Genomic DNA, 22,144 nt, shown 5'->3' with positions numbered 1-22,144 from the left:
AGCAACCATTTGTTACAGTTTTTCACATCTGGAAACTATTCTTCTTCCTCTTTGATTCCTTTATAAACTAATATCACCAAAAATGTAGCTATGAAATAATCATCACTCCACTCAGTATCCTAAAAGCCTTCATTTACAACTAACATATGCTCCTAACCAGAGTGAACATGACCTGCCTTTGTAACAGTAGAATAATAATAATGGTTGTCCCTCTATCCCTTTCAGTTTCTCTGCCAAAATATGGAAGAAAAAGTCATAACTAACTGTCTGATTGAAGACTGTTTCCATGTCCATTTATGGGTTAGCTGATATGTTTGGCACTGATTTCACAGACTCAACTATTGGCTCTGTATTTTGAACTTTATACAGTGTCTCTTTGACCTGTTATTTGCTGTCTGGCACCACAAAATGCAGTGCTGACTCTTCAGCATAAGTTGAAAGTCAAATTGTCTTTGATTCAGTTCCTGTAGATGAAAATGGAGCTAGAGCCTCTGTCCTTTCACAGCTGACAGAAGCTGTGTCCCTGATCCACACTACATACTAATTCTGAGCAGGTTTTGTTTATGTTGTATTCACCCTGGAAAAGGCACCAAACGCTCAAAACCAGACAGTGTGCATACAGTGGTTAATTTTGATTTCCAGAAAATAAAGACAAAAAAGTACAAAAAGTTCCTGTTAGTACAAAATAGTTAGGTGTGCTTATTTTTTTTCTCTTTTTGTTTTTGTTACTAAATGCTAAAACAGTATACTGTGACTATTACTATGTAATAGCTACATACTAAATAGAATTGGTGTGTAGTACGGATTTGGGAAATGCTGAGAAACTTGGCGCTTTTTCATGGCAGACATGACATGACTTTCATTGATGACTTGTCATAGCAGGAAAAAGCACAGGTCTAATTAATACCGTTAACAATGGCTCTGTTCCATTTAAGTGTCAGCCAGCATACAGCACACACACACACAGTGGCAGGGCCTCCACACCAGTAAAGCTAAGTGGAGTGCAGCCCCCATTAATTGCACTTATGTTACCGGCAAAGACAAGTCAATATGTCCACTGCGAAAAGGCTCTATTAGATATAATTTTTCTTGTCCAAGCTGTTCATTTGTAAAGCTGCGTGATGGTTTGAGATGAATACAAGCCAGTGGATACATAGTGTGTGCCTCATACAGAAGGAGCATCGTACAGCCACTAGGTGTCAGTTTTGCTCCATGCGTCTTGACTCCAGCTGCGCACACCAGACCAGGCGCCGTATGTCTCTGGGCCCCTGTGCCAGTTCATTTATTATTTTATTAAACCCACGTCAAATATTCTCTGAACACCTCCTGAAGAGTGTTGGCATGTGTCCATTTAATATAATAATGCATTGTTTCACATTTGAAATCTATAGATCCACTGTAGTTCACCAAAATGCAAAGACTCTATAGTTGCCATCTAATTGTTGCCAAAGAGTGGAGTGTGAGTCCATGAGTCTATTATGTATTTTAACTAAAACATAAAGAATTGGGGATTTGGCTGGTGGTGTAGTGTTACAGTACCAGTATGCAGTGTATCCTCTTTTCTTTTATGTGGGGAAGTAAACACTGTATGCATGAATCATTTTCACTGACGTATATACCTGCTGCAACACCGAGTCACAAAGAGAGGAACCGTGCACAAAGGAGAGCCTTATTTTATGTGATCTGTGTCTTCTGAAGAAAGAGCCAACCAGAACCAATCAGCTGAATCTGTCCGATCCAATCAGCAGCAACCCCTTCCCAGTCTCTCCTCAGTGTGAATGCAGTGTATTGTTGCATTCAGCATATGAAATTTTGTTTCACAACAGTCTGTTTTTTTTTTCTTTATAACTAATTTGTTTTCATATACTGAGTCCCACTGCAAATAGATAAAACACATGTAAATGGATAAAACATAATCAAATGAAAAAACATCTTCACCAGTTGCTCTACAAATGTAAAAAACACAAGCAAATACAGAAACACATTGAGTTATTAAATGATATAGGCTATGTTATCCTGTACGCTATACTTATAGGTGTAGACACTAGCAGACGTCTGCAATAATATCTCAGCAATATCTCATGCTTAAGTCGTCAGCTCATTTTTCAGAATTTCATTTTTCATTTGTCAGCTGCAGTGCCTTTGTATTGCCTGTATTTGTGTGCGTTGTCTGAATGTGTTTGTGCAATGTGTGTGTGTGTTTGCAGTAGGTTTAGTTGTTCTGCGTGTTGCCCAATTGGTGAATGTGTTTATGGATTTTCCCATCTTTTATTTTCTGTGCAGCTTCTGTTTTCAGAGTGCTGCACATGCGTCTTTGAATTGGTGAAGATATTCTTCATTTGCTTGTGTCTTGTATTCACATGTGTTTTTCTTACTGCAGTGTGTAGAGCTCTGTAACTCGCTCAATACCCCCAGCATTTATTCATGACTTTCAGCATGTCACAGTTACATGATGATGATCCTGACTTAGTCATCTAAAACAAACAGTTGAGAATGTTCGAGAAAAAAAAGAGTCAAAAAACACGTCTTTATGTTTTATGGAAAAGTGGTATTCCCATTATTTTCACAGTAGCTATACTCCTCACATCTTCAGTGGCCACTACACCAGTGGAGTTACTTATACTGTAATGTATGTATCTATCTGGACATGGTGATGTTTCAAACTTACTTCAGGGGGCTACTCGTCATCTTCTATTGAATGCTCTGCAGCAAATCCAAAATTTAGTCAGAATTTATAGACTGCAAAAGTGCCGTGAGAAGGCTTTTAGCAGTGTACTGTATGTGTTCCATTTCCATATCGCAGCTTTCACTTCCTTTCCAAACAGACAGCTTCCTTTTCTATTACGATTTCAAGAGGCACTTAATCACGGAGGTGATTGCTAAAGATGTGTCATTCCTGGACACGCGCCACCCATTTATTTGTAATGAGATATCACTGTTCTGCTGCCTCCTGTTTCACTTGTTTATTATCTGGGACATTTTGTTCCTTTGCTCCCAGGCTCTAAACACTGAGTGCTGTTGCCGGTCTGTTATGGAGAAGTAAGACCTGAATTATTACCACTTTTATTGAACAAATAAAACACATCCTGTTGCTCGCATTTCCTCCCCGTTACTAATTGGTGTGGAGATGCATCAGCGGTCCACCTGTACACGCACACACACACTCACTCTGACACACACTCAGTGAAATAAAATAAATTGGTTTAAAATCTGGAAGAGCGCTCCGATTGGCTGGGAAATGTGACAGACGATATTATTTACAGCTGATTTGGCGAGAGTGCATCTGTGTGCGGTTGTGACAGAGTCTTCTGCACTGATTACTCCACAAAATACATGAAGAGAGAAATACAAAACAAAAGTAAAGATAAACTTAATAAAGTAACTTAAGATTAAGTCCTGATTCACAAAAATATGTAAATAAAACAAGTTTACTATCAGAAAATATTGGCTTTTTTCAAATTAAAGTTTAAATCTTGTTCCTGCCATTCTGCTTCTTCTTCTTCATCAATGTAGTCACGTTCTTTTGTTTCTTATAGTTAAACTTTTTATGTGTAGTTTTACATAAAGTGCATTAAATCCTGATAAGATTAATATTTTCTTCCTTTATCTTGCTTTTCCCTGATCACACGCTCCTCCGTGGAGTGTGCTGTGTCAGCTGTTAAAGTTTGCTTCAACACTGCTGGTCACTTCCCATACCTCTCTGTCATTGGTATATATGTGGCCTTTGTATTTCATAGTCGCTTTATCCATCTGTATGCCATCCCTAACTTTTTAATTGTGCCCTTTGATAGTGCTGTGTCAGGTGCTTAGGTTGTGCTCGACACTGTATATCGCTCCATCTCCGCATGCGTCATAAACCAGAGAGGTGGCCAGTCAGAATTAATGACGACAAGGCTGGGATGTTGGCCAATTAGCAGGGAGGCAGTAATTTATGCAGATTGTTCCACATGGCCGGACCATTGGGAGGCTGTGGAGGTTAGATGGGTCGTACTCACGCGTCGGTCCATAAACCTGTTCAGCCACAGACAAGGCATCAGTCATCCTTCACTCTCAGAGCCAAGAGGATGAAAGCATGATGCTGTTCTCGTCAAGTGTGTGTCCAACAGAAACAACTGGCTGCCTAATGTTGGCGACTAAAGTTGCTGAAAAGATAAACTTCCTTTAAAAGCTGAGCAGGATTGTAGCTTAAATAGGAAATCTGCAACGCCAATGCTTTTTTTCTTTACCAATTTGGCTCCTTGATAGATAATTCCACTGCTTTTTATGGGTCTTGGTAGCGATACTGAAAATTATCGGCTCATTAAGAAGAAATTAAAGCAGCATTAATAGTTTTTTATTTGCCACACTTAGGGGCAGCACAATGAGCTGTAAACACAACAACTTTACATATGCCATTAGAAAGTTGATGAGTTAGCAAACAGCCAGTTTACACATCCAGCTGACACAAAGCAGAATTTGCGTCATTTGGTGATGAATGTAGGTCCAGTATTGACTGTTACACCTCTGTTTTTGGTCTCTGCACACACTTTTGGGAAGTACGTGTCTCATTACCTAATTGCTCCACCATGTTCTTGCTGGTAACTAAGTTTTTTCTTTTAGCTGTTTTATGCTATCAGAACTTTGCCTCCTGCAGCTGGAGACCTTAATGATTAAAGCAGAGAGAGTCAACGAGTAGAGAAACCAAAACAATGAGCTGAAAGATGCTAAAATGCTTCATGGGGGCCTGCAGAGTGTGGGGACATCTTTCACATTACACATGTTCATATCTATTGTTTATATAAAAACATTTTAGTAGTGCAACTTTAATACTGTTTAATTTATTGAATTATTAATCAAAACATTTTGATGATTGATTAATTGATATTAATCAAGAAAAAAAAAGTTGCTTTTTTTGTTTGGGTTTTGGACAAAGCAAGTGTTTTGAAGATGTCACATCAAGCTCTGGGAATATGTCATGAGCATTTATTACCACCACCGAGAGATAAATCAATAATGAAAATAATCATTAGTTGTGGTTCCTGTTGCCCAGCTTTGGATTTCCTGCTTCTACAGAGATGTGTGGCAGCAGTTCACCTGAATATAAGAAACAAAATGTTCGTTGGGAAACCTTTGGTGGACAGTTGTTATTCTTAACAATCTATGGGTGTGATTTGTATTACAACAGCTCCAATTGTGAATGGATTAATTATTAATTAATAATAATAATGAAATATGGGGAGCAGGGAAAGAAAGAAATTATTGCTTCCCAAGGGAAATGTTCTGATCTGAGTTATTTGGGATGTTTGGGTCCTTCTGAGGGCTGCTTTAGCTGGTTAATACACTTTTAATTCATATTTCCCAATAAATACTCAACTCAAACCACAAAGATTTTTTTTATTAGAATTTGAGAAGCTCATCAAACAATATAAACAGTTTCTAAAGTACAAGAATCAACACAAGTTTCTTGCTGCCTCAGGCTGGGCACTTGATTGTTTTCTGATTGAAAATTCTCTACTTTTGGCCGTCAGTATGATGGAACGAACCGCACCATGAATCATTTATGGTCCTCCACAGTGTTCAACAGTCACATTTAATGTGCGAGTGTAAAAAAAAAAAAAAAAGGGTGAAATGCATAAAGAATGCTTCTCCTAAATACTGTGGGCAGTTATGGTCAGAGGTAAAGTATTTTATGGACTTTCAAGGGTAATGCGGACCTGAGCTCCCGTAAATGTGTTACACTGGTGGATAGGTCAATGTTATTGAGATAGTACATGAACCATAAATCTGTTCTTTTTTCTACATGTCCAAAGTACTCCTACGAATTAGGCGCCCTGTGAGAGATATGCATGTTCTTTTTTGTGTCTGTTGTTTAACCTTTTCAATTTCTGCCCGGACATCTCCGTGTAAGTTGAATGCCAAGTTGTTTCTCACTTTTCCAGCATGGTACATTTGTTTCAAGTCACTTCTCATGACATTTGTAGGATAAGGAGGGTGGGTGTTAACATGAGTTGAAATGAGGCGATCAGTCAGCAGTAACTAACCTTTTCACCGTTGAAGCAGACTCTAGTGAGACAAATACCTCAAGGCGATCGTTATAGATGCTTGAAAATGTTCATAGAAAAAAAAAAAGTGTCAGGAAATGACTCACTGATTAGCAGCATTTCAAGGAGCTGGATTGAAAGGAACTGATTGCTAACAGCTTTGAATGTTGTTTATTCAAGTTTATTTACCAGAGATGAAGTTAAACTTGAGCAAAACTGACCCACATTTCAGATGTATTACAGCATATGTGACTTGCGAATGTGTGCAATAAGAAAAAAATCTACCTAAATAATTTGTTGAGTGTGATTCAAATGAGACCTGAAGGAGACTAATGAATGATTTTGTTTACATTTAGGCTATGGATTTTCCTTTAAACAACCCAGGATTCACAGCCTGTAGTGCCGTTACATTTACACCGGCCCTTCTTTTTGGCCTTTATGAAATGCATTTTGGTTTGCCACCACCACTGCTCAGCCATAACAAACTACATGCTACAAGTTGCCTGCTTTTTAAAGTTAGTCTATCTGAAGATAAAGGCCTTTGCATTGGAAGACAGATGTTTCTGGGTCATTATACATCAAAAGGATGGATTTTCTGTCATAATGCATTTGATGATAGTTTGATTCAGTATTTGCATGCTTTATGTCACTCATCATCCAGAGGAAGAAAAAAAAAGTGTTTGAAAATATTAATTCAACTTCCTTCATGCTGACAAATCCAGACAGGACTGAATCCAGAGCAAAGCTTTTAAACATTCATACCCATTTTATGTGAGTGCTGTCAGTCCCACTCGCTTCTTAATTTTTTTCTGAGTCTCCTAACATCACAACATCGGTTGCTCTCGCTGCTCGTATCCACAAAGTAATAAATAGGGTAGAATTACATTCATGAGAACCACAAAAACAAACAAAAACACATTCAGAAGGGATGGAGGAATCACAGGAGTTTTGTTATCTGTCCTGGGGCTCAAAACAAATTCTTTTGTGACCACAAACAAACACACATACCAAAGGCCAGAACCAGATGTGTGCACACATATGCACACACTCGCTCTGTCATAAACACACACATGTTTTTGTGGCAGCCTGCATCACCCAAGGCGGCTTGCAACGAGTTTCATTTTGTGTGTCCAGCAGCAGTTTTTCCATTAGACCTGATGTAATGTCCACACTATAATGGAGCTGAAGAAAAGGCTGCATTAAGACACAGTGGTTTATGTACACAGGCCAGACGGGGGCAAAATGTTTCCTCTGCCCTATAATGGGGTGCCAGACTTTTTTTTCCTTCCTTGTCTGTATGTGTTTCTTTTGCTTTTTCTGTTTGGGTTTTTATTTTTATTTTTATTTTTTTGTGGCTGTTTCTCAATCTCTTTCTGTTTCTGTCTCTCTCGTGTGCAGATTTTCATCGGAGAGGTGTCCATGTATGTGATGAAATCGACGAGGGAAGCTCTCCTGGCCCAGGAGAAAACCATTGTGACAGGAGACTGTTGTTACCTCAACCCCCTTATACGCCGCATCATACGCTTCATAGGTAAGAAAGTTGTCATGTCAAATACTATAAACTGCCCCAAGACTGTTCATCTTGATCGTGTCCAGTAAAAACACACATCAAAGATGGAGCCTGCCATCCCCATAGGTCGTTAGTGCAGCAGGTTATTATGACCCATAGTTACGCTTTTTTGTTAGTAAGTGTGACAGTAGCAAAGGGAAAAGTGCGGGGACATTGTATAAAAATGTCAGGAGGAGGTTGAGTTGGATGTATGGGTCAACACAACACAGGGATATGACACAGGAGGGCGGTGTTCAATTCCCATGTGAGAGTAGCAGTCTATGTTCTATTATCCATGACTGTTTGACAAAGTTTACCATGTTGTTATTATTGTAACCATGACAACAAAGACCGTCTAATGTTGAGGAAGTACTTATTTTAAACCAAATCACTATCATTTCATGAACCTAACCAAGCCATTACCGTTATTATAGTAGCCGTGGCGACGGAGGAGGAGACCATCCTACGGGTCGTATCAGAGGGTTAGAAAAAATGACCTATATGTTTGTTCAGGTTGGAGGACTTGTAATGATGTGTGTGTCCCATCACATATAACATGGGTGCAAAATTAGGACCTTTGTTTTCATTTTTGTGAAACGGGCAAGAAGAGAAAACACAAAAATCATTTCTATCTCTTTCCAAAAACAACTGGAGTAAACAATTTAATAACCCTTCTAAAACTGAATGTTCAGTTTTACAGTCTGAATCTCATGGGATACACTGGCCATTTAAAGTGAAATATAACAATGACTGAATAAAGTTTGGAAGTGCTGCATGGGACAGCAGTTTTTAGGAGTTTTGTTGTAAACTTTCATTTCATAGACATAGTATTAAAACCTGCTCATAGGATATAGAAACAGTGAAACTAAACGGGCAAGAGTTTGATCTCCTCATACCTCACGTCATCCACAGGCTTTGCTCAATGAAACCTGCCTGTTAGTGTGTCCCATACATGAAGATTGTGACGACAATCTCACAGGAAGGGGCGAATCAATCCGATGCGATGAGTGCCTCGTTCTGCATTCCTGTAAAGTCTCACCAGCGTTTGCCTGGTGCGTCACCTCAGTGCAGCTGCACTGGACCAAAACACAGTAAATTGATGGATCATTTCACTCATTCAGATCATTTCACTCAGCTCAGTACAAAGACTCATACTCACCAACTGTGTAGTTTGTTTTGTTTTGTAGCTAAGAGATCACATCATTATTCAAATACACATCAGTATGCACCTCAGCGGTCACATCACCACCACGTCAAGGTGCTGCTTTTGACTTTTCTCAGTTCAGCTTTGGATAATATTGAGTTTAGGTTCAATCTTCTGCTGTTTCTTTTAGTGGAAACCTCTTTAAGCAGTAGGTTAAGAGCGCAGGAACCCATGCATCTGTAGCATCAGAATTGTTTGTGTGACTTTCACAGTCTTTCAGTAAGCTCTTAATCAGGAAGCGGCATGCTGTATATCATGGCTGAGCTGACAGTTGAATGTGGGTGCTGTCAGTCACCTGTGAGGGGAGCTCCAATGCAAAAAGCTACTGATTCCAGCACTTACCCTGATGATTCAAAGCTTCAGGATTTGGTGTTTAAGATTAGTTTGTTCACATTCTCAACACTTCTAGCATAATGCGAAAAAGGAGAAGAGAGGGTGCGAGCGACATGGTCATCAAGCGAGCAAGGTTCCGGTGACCTCTGAGTGACATGCTATACAATGGGATCAGCCGTGTTTCTGTTGTGTCAGAGACAGGTGGATGCAGGTCAGTGAAGGATGAGATGACAGGGATGAAAGTGGGTCACTGTGAGGTTTTGAAAGACCATCACAGACATGTTTTCATTTTTATTCTTTTCTGTGTCAGAACAGCTGCGGCCTACCTACCCCCAACAAATACCCATGCATGTAAAACAGAGTGTCCAATATTTAAAGCTGTGTCTTTACTACTTACTACTACTACTACTACTATTTACTACTTACTTACTACTACTATTAGTTCAGAACAAGGTTCAGCACATACTGACTGTGTCACATCATTTGATGCATGTAGCACACACCTCACCTGACGAGCAGACAGAAAAAGTGAATGTAAGGGATCTGGGATCTGATCTGGAGAGCAAATGGGATGAATTTGCTGCTTTTCTGAGGCACTGATGCTCATTTAGACTGGGAAATGGGACGGTGGTGTATCCTGACGTGATGATGGGCTGCAGATCCTGCTGCTGTGTGAAAATCTATTTTCTCAGTCAGGTTCTTAGGATGATAGATTTGGTTTTAGAGAACAAGAACACAAAATGTTCTGCCAAAGGCAGTAAGAACTAAGCATCATTTGAATCACTATGTCATGACAGTTGTGCAGTTGTTTGCTTGTTCTTATATGGCAGGCTACGTTCAATCAAATCTGATGAAACCACACAGCCCTGACAAAGCAAATTTTCTTCAGTTTTTGACTGTTAAACCCCCAAACTTTAACTTTGATCATTCTTATATAATCATGAATAAAAAATTGAATCAAATAAATTTGAATCAAGCTTACCAGGGGCTTAATGTGTATTCACTAGGCATTATGATCCTAGGGCTGCTTTTAGTGACGTTTACTATATTGTGTATACGGTTGGGTAACAGGTGCAAACACCTTGCTGCGCAAGTGTGAATAAAATAACTTTATGGTATCAATCACACACATGAGTATTTATAATTTGTTCTGTATTCCTCTTGGGTTCACACATTGCCATGTGTGGCTTAATTGGCATCGGTTATATAGACTGTAAATAAAGATGGATGTAGGTTCCATGACATCACTCATAGGTTTTCTGAAGGCCGGTTTTGAAGCTCTGAGTGAGTTGCTCTGCCAACCCCATCTTGGCACTCCACCTAACTCCCGGCTAATCCAAAAATGGGCAAAGACGTTTGTGGCAAACATACGCTAACCCGCCTGTCACTCAAAGCAACACACCCTCAATTATGCAGAACTTTAAACCTTAATAAAATTCAGGCAGGTGAGTTATAATAAAACTCATCCCCTGTATATTTGCCACAAAAGGGGGAAATTAGCTATACAGACCAAAACCTTTTTTTGTACCAGGGATTGAGTCGCTTTTGGAGCCAGCCTCAAGTGGACATTTCGAGAACTGCAGTTTTTGACAATTCCATGTTGTCTTCATTTTTTTTCACAGCTCCAGAGGTTGCCACTTGGTTATATCATTTAACTTTAATGAGGTAAACTTGCTGGTTTTGGCTTTCAGTTTAAACACTGAAACAAAATAGAATCTAAACATTTTCCTAAAACTTGTTGGATCATATACTGTATAGGTTATGTATATTCTCACAATAGGGCTGGTTTACAGCACGATTACAGGTTTTAACCGCACACACCTGTATCTCTTTTCTTGATGCACTAACCAGACCTCCAGGTACACTCTTTGAAGGGCAATTATTTTATAGCCACTTTTCCACAAAGCCTGAGTAGAACTGGGCAAACTGACAGACTCTTTAATGTTCCAGTAAAGGAGGTCGCCTTCTGGCATAATCAGAACTGTATTGTTCATTTTTAAATAATACCCCTGCAGTTTATAGAACACTCATCAGAAATTCATTAGGCAATTCAGATGATTTATATTTCCGTCTGTTCCCGAACAATCTCTCAAATTTGTAGGATCACTGAGGCTTTTCGTTTCCCGCTCTCTTGCTCCCCTCCAAGCTCCTCTCCTCTCACCCTAATTCCCCCTCTTCTCTATTTCCCTCAATGCCCTTCACACAATCATGTCCCTGTGCCCCTCACAGGCACCCGAACCCTCCCGCTCCCCACGCCCCCAGCCCTCTGCAGCCCCACCCCACCCCCCTTTTGGATGAGAGTACAAAGCAGAGTAATTTCATGGCTAAGCAGGCCAGATAATCAACAGTCATATTTCATAGCAAAAGGAATGCAGACGCAGACACTGGTCAGGGTTGGTGCACTCAAAGTGTCGGTGCAATCATTCACATTAGATGCTGCTGTTTTTCTGTGTTTATGTTTCTTTCTTTGCCTGTTGTCCACTCCTCTGTCCTTCCGGATTAACTTCATTTGATTCCAACATTACCAATGGTAGATTCGTACATACTGCAAATTGGACTAAAACCAAACAAGAAAAACCTATTTTGTGATGGAAAACATGCAGGTGCCGCTGTAACATTATTTGTGATTACAGAATCAATACAGTTTGCATCTAAAGTTCAGTTCCTTTGTTTGATCATACAAGAAATGTCTGCAGTGACTTTAAATAATACCCATTTCCTCAAAATAAATTTTTAAGGGAAGGAAATATTAGAGATTTAGATTTAGATTCTGGGTTTGGTTCAGGCTAATGACAGTTGGGAGCTTATGTGCCAACGTTGGGAGCCAGATAGTCACAGGCCAATTTAACCCCAGATAGAAGGCGATTGTATCAAAATGTAAGGTGGAAATGTGAGTGAAGCCTTTAAGTTCAATGTGTTTATGTGTCAGTTATGGGTGTTGCAATTTACCGGTATTGATGATACAGATCAACTGTGATATTTTAAAAATCAAATGTTGATATTGTGTTTATAATACACATATGGTAATATGGTGATGGTAAATGTGAGCCCTTGTGGATCTTTTGTTATCAGTCTATGTGGTTGCCTTTTCACTATCCATCAAGTGATATTGTTCTTTTTATATATTTTTGTACAGTCAGGGTTACAGACTCTTTCCACCTCCCTGCACTCGTATTTATGTCTAATTCATTTGCCAAAAAAAGAGACAAAACACACATTAAATAAAGTTAGAGATGAATTTGACCGATCGCATCATATTTCTTTTCAAATTTTGTAGATATCAAGATAACATCGTTATCATGAGTTCTTGTGGCCACAATAATCGTGTAGTGAAAATCTGATATCGTGACAGTGTCAGTGTGTCTTTACTGTCTTTCTTTCTTTCTACTTTACTGCTTTCGTGGTATAAGTTCTCACTGTGCTGTGTCTGTGTTTTCTGTGTGCCACAGGTGTGTTTGCTTTCGGTCTGTTTGCCACAGACATCTTCGTCAACGCGGGCCAGGTGGTGACGGGAGGTCTCTCGCCCTACTTCCTGTCTGTCTGCAAGCCCAACTACACTGGCACAGAGTGTCGCTTTAATCATCAGTTTATCGTCAATGGCAACATCTGCACCGGGAACCCTGTTGTGGTGGAGAACGCCCGCCGGTCGTTCCCATCCAAGGACGCTTCGCTGAGTGTTTATTCAGCTGTTTACCTGACGGTAAGAACAATGAACATGCACTATATGGGAGTTCAATGTGTTTTTATTTTTGTTGTTTTTTTTTTGTTTGTTTTTTTTTGCTACATAGCCAATGTTAGCATCAACAGCTGTTTACTCACCAGTCTTGTCAAGAGCTTTAGTCAGTTATAATACGCCCTCTGAACAGCGCTACTTCTTCAGGGCTGACTGGATGCTACAGTGACTCGGTATCGGAAAGTGACAAGACGAGCTGGGGCAAGCTGGTTAGTATGCTAACTTCAGTAGAAGAAAATACGTGATAGAAATAGATGCAAAACAAGAGTTAACATTGCCATTGCTTCTGGAGACAGCATTTCATCTAGGTTGGCAAGTAAACAGCTGTTAATGCTAACGTTGGCCGTGTAGCAATAGCAAAACTCTTTCTTCCTCTCTTTCTCTCTTTGCTAATTCATTTGTTTTTCCTTTAAGACTTTCAAACAACTCAGTGTTTTCTCACCTGTATATTGTTTTGTAATACAGTATACCGTCCATGTTCAGTACAGGCACTCCACTGATTTTACACTTCAAAGTCAGTTTACAGGTGTTGGGGAGCACTACTGCATATGTGAATAAAGTTTTAGGGAAGCCTTTTGTGGCTTCAGAGAGAGCTGCACTACATCTGACAAACTGTGTGGAAAAAATTTGCCACTTGAGTTAGCGTTGGCTGGATGTGAAGACTACAAATTTGACAACAAACAAAATCTGGGGGCTGTGGAGTCAGCAAGAAGTGAGCTTACCGGACCTCTGTAGCCTCCTCCTCGTCTCTGTTTGAGGCTAGTAGCTCGGGGCTACATTAGCTGCTACTTGCATAACACAGCCAAACCTAAATGTCAATGATCAAGTTGCATTGTGAGTAATGTTGGTGCTGGGTTTTGACAAGGAAGAAAAAAGACGATATATCTGGCTCTGCTGCATCCATTTTAATATCCTTATTTTTGTCCTCTGTGAGTCCAACAGTGTTGAAGAATGCAATGCTAAATTGGTGGAGTACTCTTTTAAATTCAAGGACCTGCATGTTGTCCCTAAAGCAATTTAACACATGACTTTGTGATGGTTTTATATCGGCTGCACAGGAATCTTTGTGAGGATCTTTTCTCCGTGCTGCTGTCCACATGTATTATTATAAGAATATAATTGAATGTAACAGTGTAAGGGTAGATATCGAAGATATTTAACCTAACCTTGATTCACTCATCAGTTAAATTGTTGAGAATTAAGAGCTTTTTAGCTGCTGCACTAAAAAATACAACTTAAATCATGTTGTTTGTAGTCCACACTCTGCTTTGCTGCAAATCTCAGTTTGTGCAATTGGTGAATAACTTTAATTTAAGAATTGCTGCAGTACAATTTGAAAAAAAATAATCTCATATATATATATATATATCCACTGCTGTGTTTTATTTATTTTTATTCAATTTCCATTCAGCTTCCCTTCGTAACGTAGCTACTTACTGAACTTACTGAACCAAAAATATCTTTCCCTGTGTTTGCATTTGTTGCTGTTTAAATTTATTGTTTGCTTAAATCACTGCCTCATAAAAGAGAATGGACAAAAACAAATGTTGCCGTTCTGCACCAGATTTTTCAGATAGAATTTCTTCAATACAACTGAAACACAGTTAATTAAAAATCAATGTCAAATGTACTTGTAGCAGTAGAGTTACTCATTTGGGACTGAATGTAATTAGTTTACATTTTGGTGGTAAAAAATAATGGAATGTTTAGAAAAACAAAACATGCCCAAACAATCAGATGAATAGATCCTTTTAGCCTGGGCTGATTCAAATTATACACTAGATCTGCAGTTTAACAAAGAGACTGGATAAAAAGGATTATTTGCTGTAAAGAGGTGCAACGTAGCACCTTTCATTCTTTGATGGAAGGAATGAATATTTCCTGAAATTCTGTCGAGGAATATTTCACACAAGTATGCAGTGCATTCAGAAGGTGTTTTTTCACATTTTGTTATGATGCAGCTTTATGCTAAAATAAAATAAAATAAAAACTCTTTATTTCCCTCATCAATCTACATTCAATACAACATAATGACAAAGTAAAAACTGAATTTTAGAAATGTTTGTACATTTATGAAAAAGAAACAACTGAAATATCATATTGAAGTATTTAGGCCCTTTGCTATGACACTTCAAATGGGGCTCAGGCAGTTTTAGAAAATTGTCTGGAGGAACAAAGAATGGCTTTTTGAAGAACTATTTGAAGAGCTGCTATTTGACGTAGGCATGTCGGAGGGGCTCAGCTTCAGAAAAGAGAAAGAGAGCAGAGGTGCGGATTTTATTAGCAGGAGCAAGAGGGATACAAGGACAGATTGCGCATGAAAAGAGTAGTTGATATGTACAGCTCCTCACTTGGCATGAGAGGAGGTAAAAGTTCAAGAAGTGAGAACATATACTATGTAGGATGACTGATTTTAAATGCTGAATTCTTCTTCTTCTCCAAACTTTCACTCACAGTAAGAGATTCCCTTATTAGGTTCATCTTTTATTCTCTATGAAAAAACTCTTTGTTTTGGAAAGTTATTTCACTGTTATGATGTAAGTTTTTGACATCTTTCCTGAACTCTTTTGCTATGCAATGGAGGCTTTGTGCTGTCATGAAATTGCAAAATATTTGACTTGTGTGGGAACGCCTCCAGTTGCTCTGCATGAGACTTGCTTCTGTTCTTGTCTACCTAAAGAGAGGAACAGGGGCTATTGTTCATCCTTTGGGACACAGAAAAGAAAGAAAACAAAACATAATATTTTGTATCTTCACATCTTTGCATTGATCTTATCTCCCTACTGTCTTCCCTTACAGATGTACATAACCAGCACCATCAAGACCAAGTCCAGCCGCCTGGCCAAGCCTGTGCTCTGTCTGGGCACGCTCTGCTCGGCCTTCCTCACCGGCCTCAACCGAGTCTCGGAGTACCGAAACCACTGTTCGGATGTAGTGGCTGGATTTATATTGGGATCAGCTGTCGCTCTGTTTCTGGTGAGGACAATGAGCAAATGAAAATTTTGGGGATGTCCAGAAAAAGGGATTAAAGGAGAGGATAGAGAAGAGAAGATGATTGTTCTGAGGTGGATTCCGGTCATGAGTTATTTTCAAATTATAATAATAATTCAGCTTCATTTTGGAACTGACCCAAACTAGTAATTAAATGATTAATTCAGGCTGCAGCCTGTAATGTGGGTTTGGTGCCATTTTGAAGCCAGACTTGATGCTTATTTATGCCCTAAAGTTCCTATGCACAGCAGATTTTTTGTAATTACTATATACAGACGGATGAAAAATTAAAGGAACAACATAAAGTGTCTTAGTAAGGTGTTGGAACGCCGCATGCTGCCAGAACAGCTTCAGTGCTCCTTGGCAACTCTTCTGGAGGGATGAACACTGTTCATCCAAAAGATATTCCCTCATTTCCCTCATTTGATGTTTTGATGATGGCAGGTAGAGCGCTGTTGCACATTGGTCCAAAATCTCCCACATGTGTTCAGTTGGATTGAGATCTGGTGACTTCGAAGGCCATAGCGTATGAGTCACATCATTTTCATACTCAGTGACCCCTCATGCCCTACGGATGGGGTTGTTGTCATCCTGTTTCTCCACTAATTTTTCAGGGGTTTCCTTTAATCTGTCACCCGTATATAGATTTTTAATGATAACTGGAGAGGCCATACGGTGTATTCGAAAGGGTACAGTCAGGATTTCAGGCAGGAATAATGAGTTCCTAAACACTGTTTTGATAAAGACGCTTTAAGGAGTAGTTCATGAAGAGGTGATGGGCGAGTGGATGTGAAACAGAGTTTATAATGGGCTCGGAGGAGGTTCAGATACAGGTGAATTTGGATAGAGGGATGAAGTTGAGGACGCACTAGCTGATTGGGGGACAGAGGAGAAGAAAAGAAAGGAGAGAAAAATACTGAGGTGGCACCTGGATTTCCACTGAGTTCAGCAGACCCTCTAGTTTCATAAGAGCACGGTGAGGAGGAGGCGGAAGGACCAAAATAAGACTGCGAGACACATTAGTTTTAATTAGTGGTTGTGTGTAATTCAGAGATGATGGAGGGAACCAGTGATCTGATCCATTCTGGTTCTGTACACCAGAGGTAAGGATTCTAGTTATTCATCTTATTGAAACAAAATGTCATAATAATGAATAAATTGTACAGACTGGACTTGTTTTTCCACATGTCCAAGTTCAAAATCAAGATCAGCCTCCTGTGATGTGTTATCAGACGGCCCGACTTCCACTAAAAATCAAAAAGGCTTCGTCAACATCACATTTTATGCTGAGTGTTTAAATGCAGGGTAGTGATTACAGCTGAACCCCTCAAGTTGTTTTGGGGTTGAGACGGAAAGCCCACTGAGGAGGAAGGAAGGTGAAGGGGACCCCCCTCCCCCTCCCCCAAAATCAAAAAAAGATTTATTTAACAGTCTCAGAGGCTTCATTGCTTGTTATTGCCAATGGGCCCCGAGTGTCAAAGCAGGAAGGAGTGTGACAGAGAGGAGAGGGGGGAGGAGACATGGAGGGAAGACTGAGGAAAGAGGAAATCAGGGGTTGGTATTTGTGCTAGTTGCTGGTGGCTGATTTACAGAAAGAGGTTTGTGACATGTATTCACAGGAAAGCTCTTCAGGTTTTGTCTTTGTGAAGTTTGTGAATGACGTATGGGAATGTACATCGTAGCAGTCATGTTTACAACTTGGGAACCCACAAGTTAAATGGTAAAACTAGTGTAAGTAAGTCATTTTAATGTTTTCAGCCCTTTAAAGCAGCTGGAATTACTACAGCTAGTCATTGGTACAAAGAGTAAAAAGTTAAAAATAATTATAATTATAATAAACACTATCACACACTTTACCATATACTCAGATTTGTATCTGATATTTAAAAAAGGGAATGAACAGGCCCTAGAGGACCACAGAGGAAAAGGCCAGGGGATCACTAAAATCCTTTGACTATATCCTCTGGGGATAGTGAATGTCACAAAAATTTGTGCTAATCTATTGACTGTTTCATTGGATAAGTGAAAAGTGTGACTTGCTGGCGGTGGCAGGAAAAGTCGACGAATTACCCAAGTCAATAGGTTTCATCATCTGAGGACCATGAATGTCTTTACCAAATTCCATGGCGATTCATCCAGTAGTTGCTGAAAAAATGAATATTTCCTAGATGCTGAAGATAATTTTGTATTGAAAAACCTCCCTGTTCATCTCTGTATCCAGGTACTACATGTATGTGCGGATATAGTGGTTGTGCAGGATGCTTGGTTTCAACCCTGTTGGATGTTAAGAGTGTGAAGGGTGATAAATAAGTGGCAACAGTAAGATTTACAGACAGCTCTTCAGGATGGTGAGGTGGGCTTCAACATAATGTGTGTGGTTTGCTAAGGGTGAGCATTAGGAGGGCAAATTCCTGTAGCTCCATAGCAGATGCTCAGATGATGGTAGAGTTTGGTGATTAGATGCTTCTAGTTAACCTTGGATGGTGGTCATTCCTGCTCTTGTCTTTGCTGTTGTGTTGTGTTGAAGGAAGCTAAAAGCCAGTGATCTTCGGTGAGGTCAACATGGAGCAGCTTTGTCCTTGGTGCACGAGGAGGAGGAGCCACTGCACTCCGCTCTTTAATGAAATCTCTAAGCTTTCAATGATTGACCTATAAAAATTGACATACATTGAGTCAGTGATCTCCAGGGAAAGATGAACACAAGAAAGTCAATCATCACCTCAGCAGTTTTGAACCTGCTCATTTCCACCTTTTTATAATCTGCAAACCATGAACCGAGGAGGGCCGCCTCTCCCCTACACGTGGGCCTAATGGTCCTGAAGAAGCTTATCAAGGTCTTGTCATCTGGGAACTCAGGCTGTTTGATGGACTGCCATCTTGAGGGAAATTAATTGGCACAAAGAGAAGTAGAAAGCAGGTATATCTTAAAATCCTTGCGCTACCTGCACTGCTTACAGAGAGGAGATCTGAACGGGCTCATCAAACAGCAACTGCTGTTAGTCCTACCAGAGGTTTGTCCTCTGGCAGCAGACTGAGGGATCAGTGTTAATCACTTGGTTGTGGAACTCCAGAATGATATTGGTAAAATCCCAAGATAGTAGACAGGTTTTTCTGCTTGATCCAAGACAAACTACAGGTCCAACCTGACACCTGCTGAGTCTGAAAGAGTCCAAATCCTGTCTCGTGTTATGCAGGTCAGGTGTTGTCAGTCTGAAAATCAAAAGCATGACATAAATGTGGTCAGTTTGATCTGGACCCGATATTGTGGTGCAAAATTGGATCCTGTGGCCAGACAACATGTACAGGACCTTTTTGTATTTGAAAGCTTCAAAATATAATTTTTTTTCAAGTATTTTCATGGAAATAAGCAAATGTCACTTTCCTCACCTGAGACAACAGATTGCAGCTTGGCTGAGACTTTCTTAGCATGGATGACAAGACACAAAAATGGACAGAAAGCACACATCCACGACCTTAGGGGATGCAATTGAGTGAAAAAAAGGGAAAAAAATGAAAAGAAAAGCGGATGCCATACTGAAACGTGTTTGAAACAAGCTTAAAAAAAGGTTGCAAGAGTAGATAAGAAGTCATGTGAAAACCATGGAAATCAAGCGTCCGTGTAGAGCTGAGCACAAACGCCTGCACTTTCTCACTTGCCCATGAGTCAACCTAATCAACTTGGAGTTTAGATTCACTGACAGACATTGTTGTAAAGAATTTATCTGTTTTTGTGAAACGGTGATGCCAAGCCACTGTGATTCATTCATTTCCTTGGTGTGGGAATAGTACTAGAGAAGCACCGTCCAAGAAGTACCACAAACAGGGAAACTTTGAGCATCCTCCAGCAGTGAATCGCCCTGCTTCATTTTCTCCTTTGCCACTGCCTGAGGGCATGATTGGCCTGGGGGGTTGGGATCTCCCCCCTAGGCTGCCTTCTTTGATTAACTAGTCTATGAAGTAGTTCAGAGATGCTGCAGTGTCGGTTGTGTCTCTAATGTTAAAAGAACTTGACTGATGGGCAAAAACAAGAATTTACAAGCAGACTAGATGTAATTTACAAGAATTTTAACAGACATATAAATGAAGAAACAAGATATCAGTGCCTGCTGGGCACGGTGCCATGCCACAAAGATAAACATCGCGGAGCATCTCCTGACTGCATTAAATGATGACTGACTTTTGTGGACTCATGCAATGTTTCATTGCGTATTTACACCCATATAAACTTTATATTACAGCACTAGCAACTGCAAAAGTTATGAAGCAGAAAATATGGCTGCATCTCTCCAAAGAAAATTCATGGGTGCTCTTAACTCCCTCTAATTGGAGCTTAAGATGTCATTGGCGCAGGGGTCAGGAGGCAGTTTGATTTAAGTTTTGAGAAATCACATTTTGATTTGATTGGCATTCTTTTTTAAACTATAGTTTGAGTCTTTTTGACTAAATGTCTGCAGAATGAGTGACATACCAATCAGCTAAGTATAACAAATATTAGCATGGTAATATGTAAAACTAACATTGCATTGCGATGTTAGCACTGTCATTGGGAGCATGTTAGCATGGCACCACTTTCCTAAATACATCCTCACAAAATTGCTAGCATGGCTGTAGACTCTTAGTCTTATTATAACATTTGGATGATTTGGCCTATTAATTGGGGGATTTAGGTTACAAGAAATTATTATTCTTATTATTATTATTATTTCCTAATGTTAAATGAAAAAAAATGTTGTCATGGATTCACTAAATCTAATCTGTAAAAACCTAAATGTGGATGTAACCTGGGAGGGTGCATGACACCGGTCACGGTGTTTCAGTTCCATGTCGACCTCTGTCATTGTCAACCTGTCTTGCTATTAATGCTGAACTGTCCTCATACTTCACAGGGTATATGTGTCGTGAACAACTTCAAAGGCGTCCACAGCGCAGCAGCTAAACAGAAGACTGAAGACTACCGTGGTCTGCCTCTAATGACTTTCCCCCGTGTAGAGAGTCCTCTGGAGACCCTCAGCGCTCAGGTAGCTAAAAACACTTAACCTGGAGTAATCCCAAAAACTTTAATCTCTAGGATGTGCATTATCTTTCCCCATTAATTGGTAGAGCTCCCTCAAGGCCTTCAGATTAAAACAAAAATCCCCACTCCACATACTTTTAATTTAGTCTCCTGGAATTTGGTTTATACAGTAAATGTTACTGTAATTTGTTGGAATTTCCCTTTTCATGTCCTGCTCAGAATTCCTCAACTAAAGAGAGAGTTTCAATATCAGTCACATATTTGGTTCACAATGTCTTCTTTCTTTCTTTTTTTCTTTCTTTCTTTCTTTCTGTCTTTCTTTCTTTCTTTCTTTCTTTCTGTCTTTCTGTCTTTCTTTCTTTCTTTCTGTCTTTCTTTCTTTCTGTCTTTCTTTCTTTCTTTCTTTCCGTCTTTCTTTCTTTATTTCTTTCTTTCCGTCTTTCTTTCTTTCACACAAAGCAATGACACATGTTCAGAGGAACATACCGGCATGACATTTTGCACTATGCCCGTGTCCTCACAGACAAACATACAGAACCTCACACCGAGCACTCCTGACACTGCCTGACAATGATTTCCTCTACCTTTCCTCTTCACACCTTTTCCCTCTCCTGTCTCCTTCCATTTGCTTTTGTTTTTCTTCATCTGTCTCAACCCTTACACCTCTTTCTCCATCCCCTCCTCCCACGTCCGTTTGCAGAACCACTCGGCATCGATGACGGAGGTCACATGACTAAGGGGGCAGCACCGGGTCACGTTTGCGTCTCCACAGCACTTCCAGACACAATGACGAGGACGCATGCCACGTGGCTCCGAATGCTTAACAAAAAAAAAAACAAACACTCCTGATATATCTGTTTCATTCACCTGGGGGACAAAAGACGCCATGTTTGCAATGGTTCTCATCTAGTTGGGCTATGCTCAATTCATCCTGCCGAGGGCACACAGATCACATCAGCGGCAAAAATATCACGAAGCAAACGTAAGCACAGATTGTTTTTCCGGATATTTGAAACCATTTGAAACATGGGACATTTTTTTTCCTCCAAGGTGTGCTGTTTGTAGTTAGAGGACGGTGTTTTGTACATTTTTGTATGAGCGAGTGCTGTAGCCTATCCTGACGGTGTTAAACCTGCACACTTCCTGTCAGCTGACTCACTCTGTCTTACATCGCATCCTGCCAGGTGAAAAGCCTCATCGATCACCACATCTACCCCCCCCCCCCCCCCCCCCCCCCCCTTCAGTCTGAAAAATCTGCTATGGAAAAAACATATTGATGTTGTTGTTCTGTGATGTTTGT

At 40.0% G+C, this 22,144-nt stretch overlaps 1 protein-coding gene across 2 annotated transcripts in view; it reads left to right on the top strand.

Moving 5' to 3' along the window:
- The window catches only part of plppr1 (phospholipid phosphatase related 1), a 48,629-nt gene extending 26,945 nt beyond the window's left edge, over positions 1-21,684 (top strand). The window contains exons 4-8 of one of the 2 annotated variants that reach the window (XM_023407248.2): positions 7,419-7,551; positions 12,556-12,806; positions 15,639-15,815; positions 20,717-20,848; positions 21,304-21,684. In XM_023407248.2, the coding sequence (XP_023263016.1) occupies positions 7,419-7,551; positions 12,556-12,806; positions 15,639-15,815; positions 20,717-20,848; positions 21,304-21,309 (699 nt within the window). In that variant the 3' untranslated portion in view covers positions 21,310-21,684. The remainder of the gene's footprint in view (positions 1-7,418; positions 7,552-12,555; positions 12,807-15,638; positions 15,816-20,716; positions 20,849-21,303) is intronic. The other variant, XM_023407247.2, reaches the window with a different exon arrangement.
- The last annotated feature ends 460 nt before the right edge of the window (positions 21,685-22,144 follow it).

Source organism: Seriola lalandi, unplaced genomic scaffold (genome assembly GCF_002814215.2).
Source record: "Seriola lalandi dorsalis isolate HSWRI2012SDOR001 ecotype SW California unplaced genomic scaffold, Sedor1 jcf7180002054332, whole genome shotgun sequence".
In the NCBI taxonomy this organism is placed as follows: Eukaryota; Metazoa; Chordata; class Actinopteri; order Carangiformes; family Carangidae; genus Seriola; species Seriola lalandi.
The sequence above is the reverse complement of the archived record's forward strand: the minus strand, read 5'-3'. Positions and strand labels throughout refer to the sequence as shown.